This window comes from Populus alba, chromosome 3 (genome assembly GCF_005239225.2).
Source record: "Populus alba chromosome 3, ASM523922v2, whole genome shotgun sequence".
Lineage (NCBI taxonomy): Eukaryota > Viridiplantae > Streptophyta > Magnoliopsida > Malpighiales > Salicaceae > Populus > Populus alba.
The window spans coordinates 6306702-6333764 of NC_133286.1; the positions used below are offsets into that span (position 1 = coordinate 6306702).

The 27063-nt window shown below is 34.1% G+C and overlaps 2 protein-coding genes and 7 non-coding genes across 11 annotated transcripts; all 9 read right to left on the bottom strand.

The window, feature by feature from the left end:
• Positions 1–6003: 6003 nt before the first annotated feature.
• On the bottom strand, positions 6004–10166 carry LOC118031037 (large ribosomal subunit protein eL28z). Its single transcript, XM_035035336.2, has 4 exons — positions 10013–10166; positions 9755–9926; positions 9260–9423; positions 6004–6405 (listed from the first exon to the last, which is right to left on the bottom strand). Exons 2-4 carry the CDS (start codon positions 9900–9902, stop codon positions 6274–6276), a joined length of 444 nt encoding a protein of 147 aa, XP_034891227.1. The 5' UTR covers positions 9903–9926; positions 10013–10166; the 3' UTR covers positions 6004–6273.
• Positions 6563–6658, bottom strand: LOC118031079 (small nucleolar RNA R24). The gene has a single exon (XR_004684452.1). It is a non-coding gene; the product is annotated as a small nucleolar RNA R24 (small nucleolar RNA).
• Positions 7051–7145, bottom strand: LOC118031081 (small nucleolar RNA R24). The gene has a single exon (XR_004684454.1). It is a non-coding gene; the product is annotated as a small nucleolar RNA R24 (small nucleolar RNA).
• On the bottom strand, positions 7337–7431 carry LOC118031076 (small nucleolar RNA R24). The gene has a single exon (XR_004684449.1). It is a non-coding gene; the product is annotated as a small nucleolar RNA R24 (small nucleolar RNA).
• LOC118031074 (small nucleolar RNA R24) lies at positions 7822–7916 on the bottom strand. The gene has a single exon (XR_004684447.1). It is a non-coding gene; the product is annotated as a small nucleolar RNA R24 (small nucleolar RNA).
• On the bottom strand, positions 8094–8188 carry LOC118031075 (small nucleolar RNA R24). The gene has a single exon (XR_004684448.1). It is a non-coding gene; the product is annotated as a small nucleolar RNA R24 (small nucleolar RNA).
• On the bottom strand, positions 8498–8588 carry LOC118031080 (small nucleolar RNA R24). Its single transcript, XR_004684453.1, has one exon. It is a non-coding gene; the product is annotated as a small nucleolar RNA R24 (small nucleolar RNA).
• LOC118031077 (small nucleolar RNA R24) lies at positions 8833–8918 on the bottom strand. Its single transcript, XR_004684450.1, has one exon. It is a non-coding gene; the product is annotated as a small nucleolar RNA R24 (small nucleolar RNA).
• Positions 10167–11867: 1701 nt separating the features above from the next.
• On the bottom strand, positions 11868–17958 carry LOC118031038 (uncharacterized protein At1g51745). 3 transcript variants are annotated; one of them, XM_035035339.2, is made up of 4 exons: positions 17128–17267; positions 16304–16461; positions 13798–14846; positions 11868–13520 (listed from the first exon to the last, which is right to left on the bottom strand). In XM_035035339.2, the coding sequence occupies exons 2-4, from the start codon at positions 16321–16323 to the stop codon at positions 12448–12450; spliced, it is 2142 nt and encodes a 713-aa protein (XP_034891230.1). In that variant the 5' UTR covers positions 16324–16461; positions 17128–17267; the 3' UTR covers positions 11868–12447. The 3 variants fall into 3 exon arrangements, with proteins under 3 accessions (XP_034891230.1, XP_034891228.1, XP_034891229.1); XM_035035337.2 differs by lacking the exon at positions 16304–16461 and having other exon boundaries at positions 17128–17958; XM_035035338.2 differs by lacking the exon at positions 16304–16461 and having other exon boundaries at positions 13798–14868; positions 17128–17347.
• Between the last annotated feature and the right edge of the window lie 9105 nt (positions 17959–27063).

The following is a 27063-nucleotide window of genomic DNA, read 5'->3' on the forward strand; positions in this document are numbered from 1 at the left end:
CCAAGTTCCAATTGTAGGTAAATAAGCACCCTTGAACCAATTTCAAACTGATTGCTAATTTTTAACTCCGACGCAGCTTCAATCATTGCAATTTGATTCGTCAAGGCCCGTTGTAGTTGTTTCGCTCTCGCTCTTGTCATTGGACCATATGAATCCTCTTGCATATTAGATTCAGCTTTACGAGATGGATTATAATTCCCATGATGCACATCATCAGCCCCGGGTTGAAAATGATTTGTCCTCAAATCAGAATCGTCATCATCATCCAAGTACGGAGATAAGTCTTTCACATTAAAAGTAGCTGATACGTTGTAATCACCAGGAAGATCTACCTTATACGCATTGTCATTCACCTTCTCTATAATACGAAATGGACCGTCAGCTCTTGGCATCAACTTGGACTTACGTTTGCTTGGAAATCTGCCCTTGCTAATATGAATCCAAACAAGATCTCCAGGTTCAAACCTGACCATCTTTCGCCCCTTGTTAGCTTGTTTAGCATACTTTGTTGTTTTTCCTCAATATGTAGTCGAACCTGCTCATGTAGTTTCTTCATCAATTCTGCCTTTCTAATTCCATCCATAGATGTCCTCTCATCAATTGGAATATGAACAAGATCAATAGGAACACAAGGATTAAAGCCATAGACAACCTCAAATGGTGAAAATTTTGTAGCCCCATACACACTACGATTATATGCAAACTCCACAATCGGCAAACAAGTATCCCAACTCTTCAAATTCTTATGTATAACAGCTCGTAACAAAGAAGATAAAGTTCGGTTTACTACCTCAGTTTGTCCATCAGTTTGTGGATGACATGCCGTACTGAAAAGTAACTTTGTTCCAAGTTTCCTCCAAATAGTCTTCCAAAAGTGGCTTAAGAACTTTGTATCACAATCAGAGACAATGCTTTTTAGGAATTCTATGCAAACGAACAATCTCTTGAAAGAACAAATCAGCAACATGTACTGCATCGTCAGTTTTTCATACAAGGAATGAAATGGGAAATTTTGGAGAATCGATCAGCCACCACCATTATTAAATCCTTCCCACGTTGTGTTCTTGGTAATCCAAGTACGATTTGAAAATCGACTTTAGAAAACAATACAGCACCATGCAACTCATCAAGCAAATCATCAAGTCTGGGTATAGAAAATCGATACTTAACTGTTATTTTGTTGATAGCACGGCTGTCCATACACATCCTCATGGTACCATCTTTCTTCGGAACAAGCAAAGTAGGTACGGAACATGGACTAAGTGATTCTCGCACATAGCCCTTCTCTAAGAGCTCACCGACCTGCCTTTGAATCTCTTTCGCTTCCTCTGGATTACATCTGTATGCTAGTCTATTAGGAAGTGAAGCTCCCGGCACCAAATCAATTTGATGCTCAATACCACGAATAGGTGGTAATCCTTTAGGTAATTCATCTGGAAACACATCTTTAAATTCTTCAAGTAATTCCTTAATCTGTCTTGGTAAGTCCAATCCTTCTACTTGTAGTAGTTGCTTTGCCCAGACCATGAAAACAATCCCTGTTGCGGCTAATGCTTGTTTGATGTCTCCTTTTTTGGCTAACAATAGCCCCTTTCGTGATGTCACCTCCTTTTGTTGGCTTCGTAACTGATCCTCTCTAACTTGTTGAGAACTCAGTGGTAACAAGTTCACCTTCTTTCCCTTCAGCATAAAAGAATAAGTGTTCTTTCGTCCATTGTAGGTCACATCCTTATCAAACTGCCATGGACGACCCAGCAACAAATGGCTAGCTGACATTGGTGCAACATCACATAAAACCTCGTCATGATAGGTTTTAATGGAAAAAGGTACACGAACTTGCTTTGTCACCCGAATCTCCCCATTCTCATTCAGCCATCGCAAACTATAGGGTCTGGGATGTGGAAAGGTATTTAAACCCAATTTCTCCACCAAGGTAGTTGACGCAACATTAGTGCAACTTCCATTATCAATGATCATCCCGCACACCTTATCTCGAATCTGACATCGAGTATGAAAGATGTTCTCGCGTTGCTCATCACTAACGTCAATTTATGCATTCAGAACCCGTTGAACAACCAACAAATCTCCCTTCACTGGTTCGAAATCCTCTTCTTGTTCAGCCACTTGTACCTCATCTTCGTCTTCAGTTTCAACCTCATCTCCACTAATCAGCTCTCCATGATCCCCATGCAAAATCATCACCCTTTTATTTGGACATTCAGAAGCAATATGCCCATGTCCCAAGCACTTGAAGCACTTAATGTCCCGAGACCTCCTAGGGTGTTGAGGTTCTGTCACCTTCTCCTTTCCCTTCAAAGAATCAGAACTGGTATTCCCCTTGCTAAACTCCACCTTCTCATCTCGTTTAGGTGTGTTCCATGTTTGTGTAGGCGTAGAAACAGCCCTTGTCGCGCTTGACGTAGTTCCACCAGTTCGGACACCTCCTCGTCTCTGCTGCCTCTCTACTCGGGTTGCAAGCTTTATAACATCCTCAAGGAAGATGTACGGCTGTAACTCAACAACATTAGCTATATCCTTCCTCAACCCTCCAAGAAATCTAGCTATTGTTTGCTCTTGAGGTTCCATCAATTCACATCGAATCAGCAGCAGCTCAAACTCTTTCACATACTCTTCCACAGTCAAAGATCCCTGTCGCAAAGTTTGAAGTCTGATGTATAGCTCCTGTTTATAGTAATCAGGAACAAATCTCTTCTTCATCACTCTTTTCATAGTTGCCCATGTTGCAATCTCCTCCTCTTCATCCCTTCTCCTCTGAATCTTTAAGTTTTCCCACCATAAAAGAGCATAATCTGTAAACTCAAGTGCTGCCACCTTGCACTTCCTTTCTTCAGAATAATCATACCATTCAAACACCTTTTCAACCTTCTGAACCCACTCCAAGTATTCCTCAGGTGAACTACTTCCTCTAAACGGTGGAATCTTAAGTTTGAGACCATTAGGAGGATTATAATTCTGCCTTCTTGGTCTGACCCTATCATCAGCCTCATCATCCCCATTTGGATCTTCGTCAGCTTCTATAATATCATTTCGTGGCACCCTAAGTGCTTGCCTCGGTTGGGGTTGCAAATTATTTCTTTGCATCCTTTGTATAAGGGTATTCAATTGTTCACGAATTCCCGTCATCTCATCCCGGATCTCAGCATGAGATCGTTGTAAGCCCATAACCTGTGCCTGTTCCAAACTTAACCCTCTTGGCAAATCTTCTTTATCTCCAGCCATAGTTAAGTTTATCAACCTCAATTCCAGCAAACCTTTCTTCTTCTTTTTTTTTTTTTTTTTTTGGCTCCCGCCTAAGATCGCAACTGATGCTCTGATACCAGATGATGTGCCGTGAATGATTCAAAATCGGCAACAATGATTATAATGAAAATGGATGAAGGATGGGTCTGGTTGTGTTGTCTTTCTTTTTGGTATTTAGGCTGGATTGTAGTGATTTAAGGTAAATAAGATGGAGATAGACTAGAATGATACTTTGATAAGTCGATCTGGACGCCACAAAGATCAATCTAGGATTTCGACGCCACACTCTTTGTGATTGAAGAGTGATAAGTCAGGTAGGGTTCTTCACAAAACGAATTTGGAAGAACAGCTCTTAATTCTCTGAATTAAGTTTTCAAATCTTGGCCAAAAGTGTTTTCTTCATATTCTGATACATATTTATCTTTGGAACATCCCTCCAAAGTTAGGTGAATTCAACATGACAGAAGTCAAGCCTAAAAACTAGACTTTTAATAAAGCAAGTAGACAAATTTAACTAACAGACGTTTTTTTTTTACATTTCTAAAACATATGCAGACTAAATTTAAAACAGCCATAACTTTTGACACAAAAGTCCAATGCTATCATGGTTGGACAATATAGAAAGATCACGTTCTGAACTTGAATTTTACCTACATAAATCTTGTTTTCACATGCATTGGATGACTTCAAATTCGGGTTCAAATCCATCTACTGTTCTGACCGTAAACAGCATCAATTCCTTCACTTGCATTATCAATCCAAATACAAGTAGCCCAGCATGAAAAGAACCATTAAGGGCTTTTCCCATCTCCAAGTTCCAATTGTAGGTAAATAAGCACCCTTGAACCAATTTCAAACTGATTGCTAATTTTTAACTCCGACGCAGCTTCAATCATTGCAATTTGATTCGTCAAGGCCCGTTGTAGTTGTTTCGCTCTCGCTCTTGTCATTGGACCATATGAATCCTCTTGCATATTAGATTCAGCTTTACGAGATGGATTATAATTCCCATGATGCACATCAACAAGTGTCTATTTTTTCTTTCTACAACTCCATTTTGTTGTGGAGTGTCAGCACAACAACTTATATGAATAATGCCTTGACTTAAAAAATAAGTACCAAGGACAGAGTTTAAATACTCTTTGGCATCATTGGTTTTTAAAACTTGGATCTTGGTTTGTAATTGCATTTGTATCATGGAATTGAAGTTTTGAAAAATTTGAATAACTTCATATTTCTTTTTCGTAAGGAATAACTAGGTCAATCTAGTGTGATCATCAACAAACGAGACAAACCACCAAGTTCCTGTTATATTTTTCACTTTTAAGGGGCCCCATACATCACTGTGAATGATGGCAAATGGACGAGATGACTTATATAAGATGTTGTGATAGCGACTACAGATATATTTGGAGAATTGACAGATTTCATAACTGAAACACTTTGAATTTGTATTGATAAATAATGAAGGAAATAGTTTTTCAAGGAACATGAAATTTGGATGATCAAGGCTATAGAGCTATAACATAATATCACTGTCTTTATTGACATGAGAATTTAAAGTATATTGACCCTTAGATGGTATTAAGAGCTTGTCTTTTTAGAGGGGTACCGTCTTTTAATACCATTGAGGGCTATCCATCACATTCACAAGAAGCACTACTCAGTATTTTAGCTATATTTCGAGCTTTAGTGATCCAAATGCTCTAAAATGTTGTAGGTGGAAAGCGAAGATGATTTCCAACAACTTTCATGAAAAAACACTTTGTAAAATTCTAATTGCATCAATGTCATTTCATCTAGCCAAAACACTTAAATGCTATTGTCCACTACGTCTACTAAATCAATAGTTGGCCACTGCATTAATAATATTATATTTTCCTTTATCTCTTGTTTATGCCTTTTATTTTCTTTACTATACTCGAGTAAAAAATAAATTTTTTATATATTTTTTACTCGAGTCTCGATATGTGATAGCTAACATGAGTACATAAAATATAGAAAAAAATTAAAGAAAAAGATAAAATAAATATAACTATTATAATTATAAGAAAATTTAAAAGGTAAGGAAACATGGTATTTGCTAAAAGTAAAATTACTTTTTTTCTCTTCTCACAACAAATCAAATAATTAGCTATTAGGGGTAACATAGTATTTTTATAGATTCATTAGGCATTAGCATATTGATGATAAATAAATAGGTCATTTTGATGAATAGTTATTATCAAATCTTTTAAACATAGTTCTTGAGTGTGTATTTTCAATTTTCTAAGCACAATAAAATATCATTAATGCCATTAGAATTGGATTTTTTATGCCTTGATGCCAAGGGCATTTTTATTAGAACTTTATTGTTATTTTTAGGTTGGTTTAAAAGTACTTTTATAATTTAATGTGTAAATAATGTTTATAAGAAAGCGGATGATACGTGTATAGTAGCATCATTGATGCTTGGGCAACCCCCACACCTTTTAGACGACAATGTGCGAGGTTGTTCGTTAACCAAACACCCCTTTTAGACAACATGTGTATTGTTGTTTGTTAACCAAACACCGCCTTCCAGCAGCATTTGAAGGCCCGTGTAGCCAATGACCATCCAATAGAGTTTGTGACCAGAAAATAAAAATGTTTTTTTTTTGGATAGACATCCCTTTATTGTCACTAATTTTTATGGAAAGCTTTGAAAAACAACCTCGTTAGTTCGTTGCGGTGACCATGCTTGAAATTCCTGAACCCCAACCATAAATAATAAACACTTTGGTATTCTTTCTAAAGTCATATTTTCCGAATCCTTAGAAGCAAAAACTGAAAACAGTACGGTTCTGAATCAGAGGCCAGAAAACATAACCTAACCATCCAAAACTGCAGGAAAAATTATCCAGGAAAAATCACAATCTCTATTGTTCAACATCGAAATCTTCAATAAAACACCTCAAGACAAAAGGGTTACCTATTCCTCTTTTGCGACACAAGAGGACACCCAACAGTACTTATGCTCTCAAATCACCTCCTTCAGCGGATCTTCAAACCTTGTCTATTCCTCTTCTTGACACCAGACTTGGCTACCTTAAGACTCCTGTGCACAGCACTCAACCTTGCAAGAGCTGCTTTCTTCAGATCAGGCCTGTAATAGTTATCTTCTACCTGCAATGAGCAAAGCACGTGAATTTCTGAACAATATAGCGCAAAGCATTTGAAGAAACACAGCAAGAAAGATATCTTGTAGGCAAGTAGTTGTATGTGCTTTTGAGCTAACATAAGTCAAAATATACAATGCATATCAAAAAATCACTATTTGTACAAAGCTCAGAAGCCAAGCGTAACAAGTACATTTCACAGAAGAAACCCTACACACAATAGGGTTCTTCTTACATGTTAACAAGCTCATCACTGCATATTAATCTAATGACTTCGACCACGATGACTAAAAAAAACATGATCAAATAAAAAAATTTATCAAATCAAATATGATTATGTTTAACAACCTGAAAACCTACCAAGATATAACATGATTTTCGAAGAATCTTTGAAAATGGATTTAAATATTGAAGCAAAACCCACTTGATTCATCAATTCCAGACTCAATTTTTGCTGAATGAATAAAGTGTATTAATAATTTTTTCAAGGAAAAAAAAAACAAACTAAAGAAACAAAATCAATTCTCATAATTATGCAAGTGCATAAAACAATGAGATACTGCTTCATTTTGTTAGAGCAGCATGACATGTACAAACAAATCAAAAAAGGAGAGCCATACATATCATGGTATAGCTATAACTCTACAAGAACTAAGCTCAGAAGCCAAGCGTAACAAGTACATTTCACTGAAGAAACCCTACACACAATAGGGTTCTTCTTACATGTTAACAGCTCATCACCGCATAGAAATCTAATGACTTCGACCAACATGGCCAAAAAAACATGATTAAATAAGAAAATCAATTCTCACAATTATGCATGTGCATAAACAATGAGATGCTGTTTCATTTTGTTAGTGTAGCATGACATGTAAAAAGCAAATCAGAAAAGGAGGCGCCTGCCCTACATATCAAGGTACTGCTATAACTACAAGTACTAAGCTCAGAAGCCAAGCGTAACAAGTACATTTCACTGAAGAGACCCTATACACAATAGGGTTCTTCTTACATGTTAACAGCTCATCACTGCATAGAAATCTAATGACTTTGACCAAGATGGCTAAAAACAGATTAAATAAATAAAAAATTATCTAATCAAATATGATTGTTTGACAACCTGTTAACCTACCATGATGAAACATGATTTTGGAAGAATCTTTGAAATGGATTTTAATATTGAAGCAAAACCACTTGATTCCTCAATTACAGCTTCAATTTTTGCTGAATGAATCAAGTGTATGAATAATTTTTTTAAGAAAAAAAAAGCAACTTTAAGAAAGAAAATCAGTTCTCACAATTATGCAAGTGCATAAAAAACAATGAGACGCTGTTTCATTTTGTTAGTGCAGCATGACATGTACTAGCAAATCACAAAAGGAGGCACCAGCCACACATCAAATTATTGCTATAACTCTACAAGTAAAAAGCTCAGAAGCCAAGCGTAACAAGTACATTTCACTGAAGAAACCCTACACACAATAGGGTTCTTCTTACATGTTAACAGCTCATCACCGCATAGAAATCTATCATGATGCAATAGACTTCGACCAAGATGGCTTAAAAACATGATTAAATAAAACAAAATTATGTAATCAAATATGATTATGTTTGACAACCTTATAACCTACCATGATGCAACATGATTTTGGAAGAATCTTTGAACATATCAAGGTATTGCTATAACTCTACAAGTACAAAGCTCAGAAGCCAAGCGTAACAAGTACATTTCACTGAAGAAACCCTACACACAATAGGGTTCTTCTTACATGTTAACAGCTCATCACCGCATAGAAATCTAATGACTTCGACCAAGATGGCTAAAAAAACATGATTAAATCAAAAGAATGTTTGAAAATGGATTTAAATATTTAAGCAAAACCACCTGATTCCTCAATTCCAGCTTCAATTTTTGCTGAATGAATCAAGTGTCTTGATAATTTTTTTAAGGAAAAAAAAACAACTTTAAGAAAGAAAATCGATTCTCATAATTATTCAAGTGCATAAAACAATAAGCTGTTTCATTTCCTTAGTGCAGCATGACATGTACAAGCAAATCAAACAAAGACCACTACATATCATAGAATCACTATGACATGTACTAAGCTCAGAAGCCAAGCGTAACAAGCATATTTCACTGAAGAAACCCCACAAAAGGGATCTTCTTACATGTTATGAGCTCATCACTGCATAGGAACCTATGACTTTAAACAGCTGGTTGAATAAAACAGGCGTGCATTTCAATTTTGAAAATTGAACAAATATTAGATATGAAGCTTCAAAAAAGACCCGTTCACTTTATGCTAAAAAAATCATTCAATATATTTGAAATTGTACTCAAATATTGAAAGCAAGCACCAATGACACATGAAATTGATTGTGTGCATTAATAAAACTTGACCACTAGCCATACATCACAACAGATCACTTTAATGATAAAGCTCAGAAGCCAAGTGTAACAAGTATATTTCATCAAAGAAACCCTACAAATCTACTTACATGTTAACAGTTCATCACTGCAGAGAAATCCATGACTTTAACCAGTTAGTGGAACAAAACATGGAAATTAAAAGTATTAATATAAATTTTCCAAAAACTAATTCAATATTTGAAATTCCACTGAAATATAAAAAACTGGGCACATAAAATCACCAGTAATATAGGGGTGCTTGATTTTGCAAAGAAAAAAAATTCTCTGAAAAATGAAAGTGCATAGAAAGAAAGGACAATTTTCAGCTTTCAACCATTCAGAAACAACTGAAACAAAGGAAATCATCATTAGAGTGATGTGAATGACTAATAAACAAGAAATTTTAGTAACAAACATGAAAAGCATTACAAGATGACGAAAGAATAATAATTACCTGGTTCTCCACAGCCTTAACCATGCGGCGGAACTCCTTCTTCATGACAGATTTGTGAAACAAAGCTGCTGGTTTGTTCTGCTTCTTGGTCTTACTTGTAGCAAGAACCACAGCTTGATCCTTGTCCCCAGCCTGAATGGTGACAGTTTTCTTGTTTGCCAAACCTGTTTGACAAACAATCAAATAAGATTAAAACCTCAGTTGATTGATTTCCAAATTATTTTAAAACCAAACATTACAAAGTCATCAATCAGAAATCCAAAAACATCAACTAAATCATGGTTAAATTTTTCCCTTCGTATTCTTCTCCATTCCATCAAAAATAAAAGCTTTCAAGACCAAAAACATCAACTAAATCAAGCCCTCAACTCAGATCAAACAAAAAATAGCACACAGTCCCAAAAGAGAAAACATTAACCACGATAGTGTAAGAGAGACAGACAAGCAGGCACGCACGGAGGGAGAGAGAGAGAGAGAGAGAGAGAGAGAGGGTACCAGAGTGCTTGTAAGAGTTAAGGTTATAGAGATTGTTGCTCTCTTTGCTGAACCGAAGGCTAGCAGTTCCTCTTCCAAACTGCTTCACCAAAAAGGAGTTATTCTTCTTCACTATCTCCCATATCAGTTGCCCTGGTACTGTCGCCATTTCAAATCCTCTCTTCTTCTTTCCCTGCACAGCAACACACCAGATCCAAACTCTCTATAGTCAGACAATTAAACGAAGATACATAAAGATTTAGAGGGGGAGAGGGAGACCTGTAAGGGTTTTGGATGGCAGCTGACAGAGTGAGAGTATTGGCGTAATGATCAGAGAAGACGAGGTAAATTTATATGGAAGATTTATAGCGAAACCCTAGTTTCTTTTTTAAGTTACTAAAATGCCCTCCGGTTGCTGGGTCTGAGTTAATTAGTTGGCTGGATCTTTACCCGACTTTTTAGTTCTGGGCCTTCCCTGATTCTGATTATTTTCAATCAATTCTCTATATTTTTAAGAGACGACATGCGGACGGCAACGGAGGCAGTAAAGAGATAGGCCCGGTTCCCAATGAGAGAGAAAACTAGATCTATCTGATTTGTCGTCTGTGTTTTTGATATATTATTATTACTATTACTATTACTATTATTTTATATATTATTTTGGTTTTTTTTAAATTGAAAGATGTAATTTTTTAAAATAATTAAGGTAAAGTAAAAATATAATTAGATTATAAGATGTAAAGTATAATCTTAAATCTTTGTATTTCTTATGAAAAGCTTGTTGCTAGTTTTCATACATTAATTTTTTCAATTTAATTAAGATCCTGTTTGTTTTTACGTTTTAAACACACTTTGAAAAAATTTAAAATTTTTTTATTTATTTATTTATTTTAAATTAATATTTTTTTATTTTTTTAATCATTTTGATACGTTGGTGTCAAAATAATTTTTTAAAAATAAAAAATATATATTATTTTGATACATTTATGAGTAAAAAGCATTCTGAAAAGCAATCAGAATCACATTCTAGATGGAAAAATAATGTTACTTTTGATTTACGTAGCGTTTTCGTGTTTTTTTTGTTTGAAAATTCTTCCATTTCGTGTCTTTTTTTGTTTGAAAATTCTTCCACTTCGATCACCAAACAATTTTTTTTTTTTTTAATTTAGCCTATTTACATTGGTTTGGTGAGGAATTGATTTGTTTCAAAAAAAAATTTAATGGGTCATTGGGATGTTAAAATAAGATTCCGATATTATTATTATTATTATTTTGATTTAAAAAAAAAAAAAAAAAAGCAAAAACAGTTTTATTACTTACATAAAAAAAAATATTGGGACCAGATTGAGTGGGAGGCAACAATGCAAGGGTATTTTTGTAGTTTATACATGGAAGAAGCATTTCCAAAAAAAATTGAAAATCAAACAGGTTATATATGTTTGGCTTTCAAAAACTCCCAGCTCTTAAGTTTACATGGAAGAAGCATTTCCTGATGGAGAACATTTTGCAGCACTATAAAAGCTTTTCACAGAGCTCGCTCAAGAAACATAGAAGTTGATAAAAATACTGGTAGCCCCAGTGAAGGGAGACCAGTTAACCTCGCAACTGCATCAAGAAGAAATTAGGAACGGTAACGAGGTCCAGAACACAAAACCTTCTGCAACATCAGCTGCAATCAGAACAATTATATGAATTATGGTTTGATCCCGGGTGGAGAGTGGTTGAAATTGTTGGTTTTGTGGTGGAGGTGGGGAAGAGAGAGGGGCCTGCTGGTCCTGGTTATGGTGGCTGTTGCATGAGTCTACTATGAATTCTCGTTTGGAATCACCTGATTGTTGTAGTTTTGTCAAGCGGCATGGTGGCCGGATGTGAAGGTGTCTTGATTGGTCTTTGGTGTGGATTGTCTGGGTTGGTCGGTAGCGGCTAGCCGCTATCTGTGGGCAGTGGCGTGATTAACAGCTAGGGTTCTGGAGAGAAATAGTTGATCTTTGTTTGAAGAGAGGGAAATCACGAGTTTTCCCATACAACAAATAAGCGTAGTATTGAATTTGCATGCAATTTGTCTTTTGGTTGAAACAATCTATTAGGTTTTGATTAGAACAAAGAAGAGATGGAACGCAAGGGAGAAAGAGTCTGAAGAAACAATTACAGAAAACTTGCACAAGGGGGGAAACAATTAAAGATGTAAAATGTAATTTGTAAAAAATTTGCAAGTTCTTAGCCCTCTAAACCAATCTCAATTCATAAATTTAACCTAACATCAGGCCACAAGTACAACACAAGGCGTAGATGTAGAAGAGTATAATTTACCCTCAAAATTGGTATCATGTCACAGACCAGTTGCTGAAAAGACTCAAGTTGTTTGCCCTCTAAACCAACCTCAATTCATAAATTTAAAACCTAGCATCAGGCCACAAGTACCTTATACCAACCAAGGTCGCCATCTTTAATTTACACTTCAGCTACCGTTACATATGTACACAGCTAGACAGCCTCCATTCTTCTTAATCCTATCTGTCCATCTCTACAACGGTGAAAAAGCTCAAGGAATTTGTAACCGAGAGTTTCCACCTTCAGGCCACAGATCAGACATCATTTGGATATGCAGAAAACTAGGTGCCGCAACTAAAACAGGCTCCCATGACGCGCGCCACAAAACTAAACAAATTTATCATTTTAATCCAAAATTCTCCAACCTTTCCAGAGAACAAGATTCACGAGTTGCTTGATGGTAAGGCACGGTGTGTTTGCCTTGCTGAACCATTCACTGCCTCATTTATCCTACTGAACACTAGTTTGAGGGGGATACAAGCTATAACAGGACCCTCGGGCTTCTCCACCACCAGTTTTCTATCTTCTACTCTTTTCCCTGTCAAAGAAGACAGTTTCCGAATCTTTTTCGAAAGCAACCCACATTTCCTTAATTTGTGTGATTTACTTGTTGAAGATCTTGGTTTCACTGTCATACGCCTGGCAGGTGTCCTACCAGCCTCTATATTTCGCATAGCAGCATAACCCAGTTTGGGAGTTTCCCCTTCCGTAACATGAGTTGTATCCCTTTCATTACTACCAAGCATCAGATCAGAATAGCCATCATCTAGATTCTCAATTGTTAAAGGGTGACCTACGATGGCTTTACCATTCAATTTACTCATTAGAGAAACCAACGGAACATGCTGCTGCCGGTAGTTGCGTTGAACCTTGATCTCAACATTAAATAGTTTTGAACACGAGGAGAGATTTCTTCCAGGAAAATCTGATGTCTGATATCTGGAATTAACCATGAAGCGTGATTGACGGTACGGAAGTGACCTTTGAGGCACAGACAACTCCACCATTGCCGTCCTCATACCTTCCCCCTGAGAAGAAGACTTGCTCCGGTCCCTAACAGCATCCACACGGTATTCAGAAAACGGTTCGGATTTACCTCCACCACAATCAACTTTCTGATCAGGACCCTGACGGAATCCATCCAAGTGCTCCATACCTGCCAAGTAAGCATTGGGTTCATCATCCATGTCATCTTTTCTTGAGTCTTGCTTTCTATTTTTACTTGTGTGTCTTGAATTCCTCTTTCCTTTTAACTGCCACTTTGAAGCACCTTTCTCTATCCTCTGGCTGAAATTATTATAAACACAAGCAGCTGCCAGACTTGTAGAACCAGATTCGTTGCATGCTTCATTTTTCAACAACACAGCTTCTGCTTGACTGCTTTGACTAAATTGCTTCCCCAATCCACCAATTTGATGCTTTCCAGGTGAACAGGACACAAGTATTGGAGAAAAACCTGGAGATCAAAATGAAAAATCAGAACAAGTAAAAAATTCCTCTACAATGGTTGGGCTATCCTAAGTCTACTAAACAAAGAAATACAACAGTCTGCTCAAAACAGACACGTAAATAGAATATATACAAACATTAGACAAATAGGACTCCAAGCCAGTTATGTCCCAATGTTTTCAGTTATGCTACTAAAGACATCAGACAACATATGCACAGAAGGAAATACAAGATGAACAGAGAAGGGTACATGCTCTGAAGTTTTAAATGTCCTAATCAACTACCTGTAGGGTGTTTTTCCTCCCCAACAAATGGCACATCAAATAACCTGTCCACAGAAATGTTCTCAGCTGGCCTGGATATGCTGGAAATATCTTTTTCCTTCTTCAACTTGTGATTAATGAGAGCAGCATCATGAGCATGATCAGAAGACTTTGATGAGCTACCATTCTCACAAGAAACTCCATAACTGTCTGAGTTATTATTGGTTGCAACGGAACAGTCTTTTCTATACCCATTTGATTCTATTCCAGAAATCTTACCATCAGATAATCCCGGAAGAGGCAAGCTACTTGGACTGGAAAGATGGTCACAGATAACTGGAACACACACCATGGCTGTACTCTCTAAAACTTTTGTCAATGGTCGGTGACGATTTTTTCTTTTCAAGAGCTCATTAACATTTGCTACTTGAGACCTTTTTCTTTTCAGTAACAAGTTATAACCTTTGCTACCATTTACAGGACAGATATTATGCATACAGTTCCCAGTGTTTGAATCTCCTACACCAATTCCAAGATCCTCAAGTCCTCTCATTCGCTTAATTCCTTCTGTTCCATCATCCTCAGAATCATTTGGGGTTCTTCTCCTCTTTCCTGGCAAAGACTGCATCTTGCAAGCACCATTATAATTTGGCTCCTCAGAGGATGTACCAGACTCTGATAATTCTGGTGCTAAATCTGAACCCAAGCTTGAATCAGTATCCAAACCAGAATCTGAATCTGCATCCATGTCTGAATTGTCTTCAGAACAACTATCCCCATCAGTCATATCACCATCTTCTTTTCCAGAAAAAGACATGCTTGATTCTTTGGCTGAACTACCATGCTCTTCAACCAAATTATCACTTCTAGAGAAGAAGTCCAGTTGATCCTTGCCTAGGCGAGCATTCTCAATCTCTAAGGCGTGGAGAATGGCATCTTCTCTCCGAGCATATTTCACAGCTCTCTTATTACCATTTGCAGCGGAAGTCTTTGCCTTTTCAATGCATTCATCATATTCCCCACATCGAAATGCCTTCACCCTCTTTGACTTTTCAAGATTATACCAATCCCTAAACCAACAAAATAAAGCATCTGTTACACAAAAATCAACCATATGTGAAGAGAAAATTTTATATTTGAATGTTACTTAAGAATTCAAAGTCTCAAGAGAACAAAACTTTACACATCAGCTGCAAAATAAAATAAAATCAATAACACAAAAACTGTTATGCACAAGCACTGTTCCAACTTAGTACTTTTTATACCAACATCAGTCATGACAAACATGCAGCATATAACAGACACATGGACAACCTTCACAGGCACATATTTATATGACTGTTTAAGCATCTCAAGAAACTAAACTCAGTTCAAAAGCTGCAGAAACTCAGCCAACTTCCATTACTACCTCATATAACAGGTATCCAGATGCAAGAGAGCAATAAAATTTCGAGCCAACATTTTTACTTGCATAAGAACAGAAATCTCATCAGCCTCAAGCTTCAGCAATCCACATCATAAATAACTAAAATAGTGTAGTTAGGCATTACAGATCAATCCTCAGAATGTCCTCCTGCATGATCATCCAAGCACTACTTACTCTTTACTTCAACTAGAATTGACAGATATTATTTTCTGAAGTGGTGATCCATCTAATTATACCTAACTCCCACACAAATGCCACAAAAAACAATAAGAAGGTACAATAATATGTAAAAGATGCATGTCTCCCACGTAAGAAACATGTGGAGTTTTGAATCCCAACATATATGTGCCTCTGATAACATTATCATATAACACTCTTTCTTATCAAACCTAAGGCTCTCCTGCTTCACTAGATATGTATCACAAGAAACAATAGAAATATAAACCATAAATCTATTAAGCTAAAAGGTGACCGAGAAAAAAAATAATTGAGTGACAAGCACATGGTCCTTGGATGAACTATAAGAAAAGATTTTGACAATGCAGACTCTATAGAATATCAAATCTAACAAAGGAAAAGACAGGGAAGTTAGATAATAAAAAGGCACAAGAGATCTTTTTCACTTAAATTTCTTCTAATACTTCTTGTTCCTGGAAATGGAGTCATTAACTAGCAAATATTGTTTATTCCACATGCATGTAAGGTTGAAAACATTTCATTTCCAATAGAGAATTTGGATGAACTCAACACATAATGTTTCCATGCTTTTATGCTACACACAGTTTCTGTATGGTTTAGGATGGGGGGATTTGTCCCTACTTTTTGAATACAAAACTTGCTCCAACCTGAAAACACAGAACTCAGTCTTGCCTTTTCAAAACACACACTAACTGTAAAGAAAACTGCCAAAAAAATTAAACCATGGCAGCAACAAGCTATGAAGATGGACAAACCTCAGTACAGAAAACTTTGCGAGGAACCACGGGACAAAGCACAAAAATAGTACAACAGTGTTCCAGAAAGATAGATCTATTTATAGATCTCAAAAAATACAAAAGAAATATTGTTCTGGCATAACAGCACAGAAAAACATATGCACACCTCACAATTTGCAGAGGCATGAGTTTTAGTGTGGTAGTATTTCAAGAAATGTACTGGATCAGCAACTGAGTGGAGGCACCACAGCCAATGATGAAAGCAGTGTAGTGATGTTAGAAGTAGAAAACATGTTATTAAGAAAGATGGAGAGGATTTAGCAGCTGCAAAAACAGGAAGATGGACGAATCAAACTATAGCATAATCAGGCACATCTTAAACTAATATCAGATCAGATAAACAGCAATTTGGTGGCAGCTAAGCAGATGCAAGCTTATGAAATGAATTAACACACTCTCATTCTTATATCCCCTGAATAAGAGAGCTTTACTTTTCAATTTTTCATAAGTTGTTCCCAATCATGCCAAGCTACCAGCCACCAGAGGTTTCATATAAATACCCGACACCAATTAACATGAACCTTAAGTTAGAGAACAGACTAGAAAAGAACCATTTAAGAACAGAGAAAAATGTCTTAAGAAACAACACCAGACATGCACACAAATCTTGAAGAAGAAGAAGACGAAGAAGAAGAAAAACACCCATTTGGGCATCTATACAAACATGAAACCAACCCCAAAATCCAGTTTTTACCATAAAACTAAAACCACCGAGAAAAATCGCAATAACAATCCACAGAAGCATCAAAAGCAGGAAAAAGAACTGTAAAGTATAAACTCAAGAAACTGCAATGCATCAATTATCTATCTCATAAGCCAGGTAGCATTAGCAAAACTGCAACAGATCAATGCACACAAGTCGCCCGGGCCCTCACAAACCACCGGCAATTAGAAAAGATAACTCATCAAGAGATGTTAATGGGCACTTACACACTGGCATCCTCGCGGCCAAGAAGTTTAACAGGAGTGCCTGATCTTGGCGAGACCAAACTACCCTCAGAAATCTCATCGAGACCCACAATCCGACCCGGCCACCATGAGCCGTTTCTCCGGCGGACCCAAACTAAAGCACCCACAGATGCATCAATGGCTTTGGTGTTGATGTTGTTGATATTATAGTTGGGGTCACCAGAGCTACTACCCATTTCAGAAACCCCAACTCAGTCTTTCCAGACCCAAAAACAAAAAAAACAAAAAAATCAAAGAGAAAAGTCTAGTAAATCAATCAAAAGCCAGTATTTTGAAGCGAACCCAGGTGCCAGAACCAGCTACAAAGGTCGGTTTCATGGAGAAATGCTTATAAAACCTTTAAAACCCGTAGCCCAAAAGAAACAAACAGCCAAAAAAATTTCAGCAAAAAGAAAGAATACCCAGGAAGACAGAACCCCAAATAAACCTTGGATTGAAGGGTTTTACGACAGAAAGAGATCTGGAGAAGGAGATCTGGAAGGGCTTTCGGTTTTGGTGTTTACTGTTGCTGTTGCTGTTGTTCAAAAACCAGACAGTGTTTTAAGGTTTTCTCTTCTTGATTGTAAGTTAGCTTTTTATTATTATAATAATTATTGCTTAGATTTTGTCTGAAACATATCAAATAAGTTTTTTTCTTTCTGCAGTGTGTGTGCCAGTAAGAGAGGGTGAGAGAGAAGAAGAGTTGCTGTTTGGATTAAAAATAAATTAAAAAGAGGTACCTTTTGTATATTTTTTGGCTGATACAAATAGGAGAGGAGAGAGAGAAGCGCGCATTTGTGTGTGTGTGTGTGTTTTTCATTTGAAAAAAGTGGGAGAGGAAAGAAAGTTAGGAGAATAAGACACTCGAGTGTTTAGTATTACCATAGATTTGTTGTGGATCGATAAAAAATTTTAATTAAAAAAATAAATATATAAACTTTTTAAATATTTTTTATTTAAAAAAATTAATTATAAATTAAAAAATTTATATATACATTTAATTAAATACATTAGGAACTATTTGTATTAATAAAGATAAAAAAAGCAAAGTGTTAATGTATTTATTCAACTTATTTCGTTTCAAATTGAATAAGTATTTTTTTCAACACAAAAGAATTAATGTATAGGTGTTAATAACATATTTTTTAAATAAAAAATATAACCATAAATTAAAAAATTGATACATACATATATTAAAATATAGTAATGATCACATATGTTGATAAAAACAAGTAAAAACTCAAATTAATTTTTTAATATGGCAGAAAAATAAAATAATGTTGCAATTGTTATAATGAAACACTAATTTTTTAATCTTTGTATAATATTTAAAAAAAATTAAAGAAAAAAATTTAAAAAAAATTACAAAAGAATAAAGAATAAAATTAAATTTTAGAAAATGCATGAGCCTAGTGACGAGTATAACAAGTTAAACTTTTTTTAATTTTTTTTCCTTTGATATTGAACTGATGAAGAATTGAGTTTCATAATTTGTTTTGTTTTACTTTCTATGATGTTATCATAGTCTTAAAAAAAAAGTTTCAATATTGGTTCGACGCTCAATTTAACAATCGTTTATTTTTATATCGTATAGTTAAATAAACAATAGTTTAGGGGGGGAAGAAGAAGTTATTAATCCCAATAGAGTACATTACCTAGTTTGTGGGTTTGACATGTTGACTTGAGTTGCCCAATTAACGGGTTTACCCATCAAACCTAATATTTTTTTTTTTTAGTTTCTGGTCCTTTAATTTTTCTAGCTGTTTTTTTTTTATTTTATTTCACTCTTCTTTAATTTTGGATTGATTGAGAAATAAAATTCATGATTTATTTTTTAATTTTTTATAGGGTTATCATGATCTCAAATAAATATATTTTTTACGGGTGATGCTCGATTTTGAAAGCATTTAATGTTATCATAAAATAAAATAAAAATAATTTACAAAAACAACAAAGTTATTAAACCCATTAAAGTCCATGACTCAGGTTATAGGGTAACCGAGATCGATCCAATCTGTCATCATCTTAATATATATATATATATATATATTATATATATATATATATATATATATTGTCATCTTAAAGTTTTTTTTAAAAGTTATGTCATGTTTTTACCAGTCATCCAAGTTTTGGACCTATTAAATTGAATGATTAACTTTGGATCATCTCTCTCGTGGTTTAATTCGAAACTCGAGCTAGGTACGGAGTCGGGTTGTCAGGTTTTGAGATCGAACTGTTTGATTGGATTTAATGATACTGCTAAAAAAATCTTCATACTGTTAACATTTTTTTAAGTTTAAAAAAGTATATTCGAACCGCAACAAAGCGTAGGCAAATATACTAGTTTTTTATTATTTCACAAACCACCCACATTGCTATTTATCCAAGAATTCAACCAACTTTTCATTTATATTATGGTCAATAATTGTGAGAACCAATGCATTATTTTTTATCTTTATATTCATTTTTGCCTATCCCTAATGTTAAGTTGCTGATGGACTAATCTGGGCTTATTGACTTTTGAGCAGGCCTGGGCATGAACTTTTTGCCCAATGATCAATTTGGGCTTATATTTTCAAGTAGGGCTTAAGCTTAGTATTTTTTTTTTTACTTGGAAGCCCTATAGTAAAACAAGAACTTTATATATATATATGCATGCAGCTAAAAAAAAAACCCTAAACATAATCACTTATCTCTCTTTCGTTGTATCTTTTTCTATTAAATATCATGTTATTTAGACGTTACAAAGCTTTAATTACATAAACCTTATTATTTTTAAAAGTTGCTAAAAAAACCAATTTTACAGAGAATATAATTTTTACATTAGTATGAAAAAACATTATGTGATGTTCGATAGGTGTTTAAAGTTGTTGATAGGTTAATTAATGTATAAAAGTTGAAAAAGCTTCAATTCCACAAACCTTATGATTTTTACACCGGTATGCAAAAACGCATTATGAGATCTTAAAATGCCTAAAATTATTCAATAGGCTAGCTAAGGTGTAAAAGCTATGAAAACACAAATTCTATTAGGCATAGAAGGTGCATAAAGTTGTATGCTAGGCTAGTTAACATAAAAGTTGCAAAAACACCAATTTCATAAAAAAAAAAAAAAAAAAACCTTAAAGTTTCCAAGTAGGTTGGTTAATGTACAACATGCATTTTCAATCTATTACCAATATCCATCTAATATCCTATCACATTTGTTGAGAATAATTTCATCTTGGAAATCTCAACATAACCTAACGATTTTTTAATACCATCTCCTTATAAATTAATTCTCACTTTATACCAAGACATTCGTCTCTTGGTATCATTAGCTTATCTCATTCTTTTAGAATAACTAATCAATGTTTTCCCTTTTATTTTCTAAAAGGTAATCACCGACACTAATAAATCTCATTAGTATCATTAGTTTTCTAATATTGAGCTAGATTAATCAATTACATTCACATACCGATATTAACACAATCGATTAGTATCATTAATTATTCTTATCTGGAGTATCAAATCTTATTAATATTTGGTTTACCATCAAAGTTGTCGGTTTCAAGAACCCTTAACATCATTAGCCTCCTTACCTGGAGTAGCTAAACACACCAGAAATGGTTGCCGATACCAATGTAACCAATTGATATCATTAACTATTCTTGACCCAGAATAGTTAATTGATTAGTACTTAAAAGTGCATTTTATCAAGGTTTTATATAATCATTTTGCACTTGAAGTATCAATAACTCCTTAACTAGAGCATGTTTTATAATAACAAGTTTGATATTATAAAATACCTTTAATTTATGGAAAATGCTCATTTTAAATGTAGGTATATCGTACAATTCAAAGGATTGATTGTTGTGATTAACTATTGAAAGTGAAAGGACAAAGAAAAGGCTAAGCTTAGGAAGGAGATGCCGATTCAATTCAAATTTGAACATTGTTCAGTCATTGGGTCATATCTGGAGCTATAGATCTTGTATTTCAGTTTGGTTTATTTGGTTGGAAAGATAAGAAATAGGCCTACAACTTTCATGATATGGAAAGACCCAAATATGCTGTTTTCAAATTCAAAGTTTAGCCACAAAAGAGAAGTCAGAATCTGTCCTGCAATTCAACCCAAACACTGCTTAAAATTTTACCCATATATAGAGTTTTAGAAGGCCAAATGATGTGAAATTTGGTGGGTGGAAGGAAACAATAATTTCCAACAACTTTCATGTAGAAGACATGCTTAAATTCTGATGGTAGCAATGACATTTCATCCAAACAAGAGCTTGAGGGCTATCCACCACGTCCACCTGCAGCACTACTCAATATTTTAGACATATCTTGAGTTGTAGTGATCCAAATTCTCTGAAACTTGGTGGGTGGAAGGACAAGATAATTTCAAACAACTTTCATGAAGAACACTTTGTCAAATTCTGATTGCATCAATGTCATTTCATCCAGCCAAAATGCTTAATTGCTATTGTCCACCAAGTCCACTAAATCAATAGTTGGCCACTACATCAATAATCAATTACCAAATGAATAGTTCTGAATTTTAGCCTATAAAAGGAGGCATTTTTCATGCATGTAGGCATCTTGTTTTTTAGATTAAGATCATGTTCTTGCTCTCTCTCTCTCTATATATATATTTTTGTAATGTTTAAGTTTTGCTTTCATTAATCTCTTGTTCATGCTTTTCATTTCCTTTACTATACTTAGTTAACTTATATCATGTTTATGTTTTTATATTGTTTATTTATGTTTTTCTTTTTCATAATGTCTAGCTAAGTTAACTATGTCAAGGTGAAAAGGTTTCATTAATGGTGTTAGGATAAGTATAATATAAACTCAATATGGACTTTAATACTTATATCCTAAACAACTTGCTATTAACATGTCTTATCATTTTTATTTTATTAATTCTTAATACCTTGCTTGTTAAATGGTTAATCTAGATTTGTGTTGTATAACACTTGGTACATCAAATACTTGATTCTTCATAGTCTTCGGCCGACATTGTCATTATAAGAGGAACTTGATTTGTTGTCAACATAAGTTAGCATCATGAATACCTGATAAAATTTATAAGTATGATGTTACATAAATAAGATGATTAATATGATCATATTGATAATTTATAAAGAGTTTATACGTTCCTTATCTCTAATACTATTAGTGGATCCTCTAACCTTGACATTTGTTTTTATCATTGTTTAATCTTTATAATTATCTTACATCTCAATGTCCTCTTTAACCCATCACCACCACCACCATCATCGTCGTCGTCGTCGTCGTCGTCGTTGTTGTTATTTATAATTTATATAGTCCACCTTCCTGTGGTTCGATCCCGGTCTTGTCAGGTTAATTATTACTTTGACACTCCTGCACTTGGGATAAAACATTAACTCTTTGATCGTGTCATTAATCAACTTATCTTTTTCACTGAACCAAGAGTAACCATGTCGATAGTAATCTTTACTAACATTATTAGTCACCCAACTGCTCGGGATCGATTAATCAATTTAAGAAATGCCGACACCGATGAAACCTTATTGATACCACTAGCAATTCAAACCTGAATTGCTAATCAATGTCGTCTAAAATGCCGATACCAATGAAATCTCCTTGATACCATTAGCTATTCAAATCCAAATAGCTAATCAATGTCACCCTAAATGCAGGTACCAATGAAACCCCGTTGATACCATTAGCTATCCAAATCTGGATAGCTAATCAATGTCACCCTAAATGCCGGTACCAATGAAACCTCATTGATACCATTAGCTATCCAAACCCGGATAGCTAATCAATGTCACTTGAAATTTCTAATTGTATCAATCCCCTTTCTTTCTTTTCTTATTCTTCTTCTTTTTTTTTTTTTTTTTTTTAAACATCATATTCATTATAACCATTGTTGCTAAGTATCATTCACACACTTAGTTATTGACACTATGACCATAATAACATAATTAATTCGATATATAACAACGCACACAAGTCACTCCTATTCATTCAAACATTATCCTAACTAATAGAGGTATATTGTTGCATATAAGGTACTTTTATTCATTTCAATATCATCAAAGCAATAAAACAATAAATTTTGAAATTTATCAATAAGTTTACACAAATTAAAAAGACAAGATGTGATACATCTGCTTCCTTCACATAAACTATTTAAACACATACACATCATCAATATACATATATAAATCGAGCATCAACAATTTAATCATAATATACCATTAATTTATCACCCTAAAATCAATACACTTAATTTTTGTTATTACACATCTAACTCGACAGTCAGTACAGTAGCGCCACTAACTCTATTCAAGCCAACTAGTCCACTATATTTTCCTCGACATAAACATTCACAATTACACAAGCACAAGTATATTTATAGAAAATACCAGTTATTTAACTCTAACAAGTACTGTAAAAAAAACAGTTTGAGGTGTAAGACACCCACCTAATGCTTGAACTCGCGCAAAAGTCCCATGCTACTGAACATACCCTGCAATCTCTCCTGTATCATTAAAGATACATATCAAATGTGGCTCCACCATAATTGGAAATTCCATTCTAAAATTCATTTAAATTTAAAATCGCATGACACGGGCATTCATATATTTATTTATTTATTTCCTTTCCTTTCCTTTCATGACTTGTCTTTCCAGGCTGAATATCTTTAAACATGGCCTAACAATTTATTTATTTTTGTCTACTCAACCCATCATGTATAGACTTAGTAACTTCACATCCTTACATTTATTCATACCATTGAAACTAATTCATTTTCTTTATCGAACCAATTCTTGGCCGAATGACCTTACTTTTTATTTATTTATTTTCATGATGAGTTTTTCAATTCTTTTTCATAAGTCCACTTTACTTCATCTTAAGTAAATTTAACAACATATTTTTCATCATAATTTCATGCACGCTTTAATTTAACCTTACCTTAAAATTCCACAAAAATGAAATTTTCCTCACATTAATTTATTATTTCAAACATAACATAATTCATTTGGCACTCAACAAACCACAATCCCGTAAAAATCCCCATAACATTAGGTCGAATAAACTCAAGTTCAAAATTTTCATTTTTAGTTGAACTCCATGTTATGATGAGAATTTGGATTTTTTTAAAATTCTTCCAATTGACACTCTACCTAATTTTCTTTATACACATAAATGCTTCTATACCTAATTTACATAGAAAATGAATCAAAGTCTTATCTCCTTATTTCTTCTTTAGTTCATAAATGCTTCTATGCCTTCATTCATAGTAAGGGATGATTCCCTTTTTAATTATTTTAGATAAACCTTTACCCATTCATTTCATATCTATTATAACTTCATTCAACTTAAATTCCATAGCAATTAAAACAATTAAGCTCATCCTCTCATTTATATGTCTAGGCCAAATCTTTTCATTAAATAGAGGATAATATTTTCTTCAAGTTTTCTTTCAATTACCACTAGACCCAATCATTTTTAATGCCTAAAAGCATATATCCATTAAATCAACAAACTTAATGTCCCTTCATCCAAATTTCAAAACTTCCCTAACACATTTTACAACATAATTAATCTATAACAACACTAATAACAAGAACATAATTTACCATTATATCTTACAAAAACCCTACACCCACACAATTTTAATTTCATCAAAACATGTAATTAAATCAAGCTTCCTAAATTTTTACTAAGACTGGCAATAAATTCAAAAAGCAATAAGTCATCCACCTCTGATTATTGCTTGAACCCAACAGTCAGAATGATCCAATGATGGATCTCCATAGATCTGAATAAAATCAAACTAACCTGAAAATGGACGAGCTACTATTCAATATGAATGACACCTTGTCGGAGAGTGAGTTTCCGATCTCCACCGTCCAGAATGAAGGCCACATCTAGGCACACCACATATCTAAAAATAGGCATGATCCAACTGTGGAAGAGAGAGAAATCGATGGGTAACCAAAACTGCTCTACAGGTGTATTTCCTTTTGTTTTCTAGGAAACTTCCGATGATGATTTATGTCAAACGGATTATGTGCCTTCAAAGCCCTCTAGTCAATTAGTTGAGGAGTGTGAGAAGAATAATATATCCAAAAATCAACATGATCCAATGGTGGATTCCAAAGATATGGTCACGAGAGCATTATTGGTTCCTTTAAATTTTGCACCTCTCTCTAGCCGAATTCTCTATTGTCTATCACCCTTATTTTTATTTTTTTTGAACAAGTGGCCGTTTGCTATTTTAAAGGTAAATTTTCCCCTAATTACATTTATGTCCCTCATTTATGTATTTTATTTTATTTTATTTTTCATGTAAACTATCCGGTTTGTTTATGCTTAAATCGTAAGTCTTTACCAAACTTCCACTGGGATGAGATCTTTCACCAAGGTAGGAAAACATATTAATAGACTTCATGCAAAATTTCATCTCGATCCGATCATTGGATTGAGAGCTTTGCTTTCTAATGTAAAATTCGTCAGTTCATGACTTTTCATCAATGATCCAATTTTTCTTGTTCAATCTTCACATAAAATAATATCAATTATCCTTCTAAACCATTAAGGTCATTTATTATTTTGGAATATATTCATTTTAAAATTTCTACCTTTATTTATTTATTGGGTATTATTATCGTTTCAAAGCAATGTGACTGATTTTTAATAGATGATTGCACCTTCTGTCCTGGCATTTTCATTAAATTATCCTTTATTATAAGGTATTATTTATGACCTCACTTTTATCTTAGAAACTTTTTGTCATTTCTCTCATTATTTTATCCATCAAAACACGTTACTAGTTTCTCTGTCTTTACTAATTCTAAAACAAAATTCATTTTATGGAGGTCATCCCCTCCATTATATATCACTTTAAGTTTTACATTTACATGGCAGGTTATACATCCAAATATTTAAATTATAAATTTTCTAGGGTTTCACAAATTAAGTGCCAAGTGATGGACTTTCCTCTCATTAGAATTATCCAACCACAACATATTTACCTTTATAAATACATATTTGTGAGGCAAAAGTTCAAAACTATTTCCATTAAATCATTGGCAAAGATAAAAATCTCACCTCATCTCGCATTAGTTAAAAACATTATAGGCGTTGTGAAGCTACTAGGGTAAAACCAAGGAGCATTATAGGCCTTGTGAAGCTAGTAGGGTAAAACCGAGGAGCACTTCACCAGGTTTCAGACATAGAAACAATAGAGTTGTAATATTAAAACAAATGATTATACTATCTTCTTCTTTTTTACACCTATCGGTAATCATACGCAAAATCCCATAGTTTTTAAGCCCATTATAAATAAAAGAATGATATCTATGAGAATATTAGAACCACTCTATTTATAGTTAAAATGGTTCTTTTTAATTGAGAAACCAAAGTTTAAATGCACAAATAACACAAAACTTACAATTTTCATGTGAACAACAAAAATACACAAATATGAGTATTTTGTACATGTACACATTATTTATATGTAGATTTATGCATATAGCCAATTTAAATCCTCTAAACCATCTCAGTGTTTGGGATAGAATACAACAATAAGGATATAAAAATAAATGATAACTTTTACATATAACCTTACAACATTACATACTTCTTGAATGTTAAGAAAAGTAAAACAATGGCAAAGTTTGGAAACATCAACACCTTTCAAGTATGTATTTTTTTTTTTTAAGATTCATATAAAGCAATACAAACTTTTTAATTCAATCAAATAAGTGATTAATGAACTTGATTATGGAAAGTAACCATATAATATGCTTCTTCTGCTTCAATTGTCTTTCCCTATAAGTAAACCTAAAATTGAATCAAAATTGTTTTATAAAAAAAGAAGAAAGGAAAGTGATAATAGAAATTGAATCAAAACCAACCTATTGTTTCATTGAT

Bases quoted from the DNA above. Each gene is read 5' to 3' on its own strand.
- LOC118031038 (XM_035035337.2), bottom strand. From the start codon at position 17,342: ATGGGTAGTAGCTCTGGTGACCCCAACTATAATATCAACAACATCAAC. The intron at 14,847-17,127 runs GTAAGTGCCCAT...TTGTTGGTTTAG, and splicing joins GGCCGCGAGGATGCCAGTGT to GGATTGGTATAATCTTGAAA. The intron at 13,521-13,797 runs GTAGTTGATTAG...TTTGATCTCCAG, and splicing joins GGAGGAAAAACACCCTACAG to GTTTTTCTCCAATACTTGTG.
- LOC118031037 (XM_035035336.2), bottom strand. From the start codon at position 9,902: ATGGCGACAGTACCAGGGCAACTGATATGGGAGATAGTGAAGAAGAAT. The intron at 9,424-9,754 runs GTACCCTCTCTC...TTTGTCAAACAG, and splicing joins TAACTCTTACAAGCACTCTG to GTTTGGCAAACAAGAAAACT. The intron at 6,406-9,259 runs GTAATTATTATT...TGCTCATTGCAG, and splicing joins TTAAGGCTGTGGAGAACCAG to GTAGAAGATAACTATTACAG.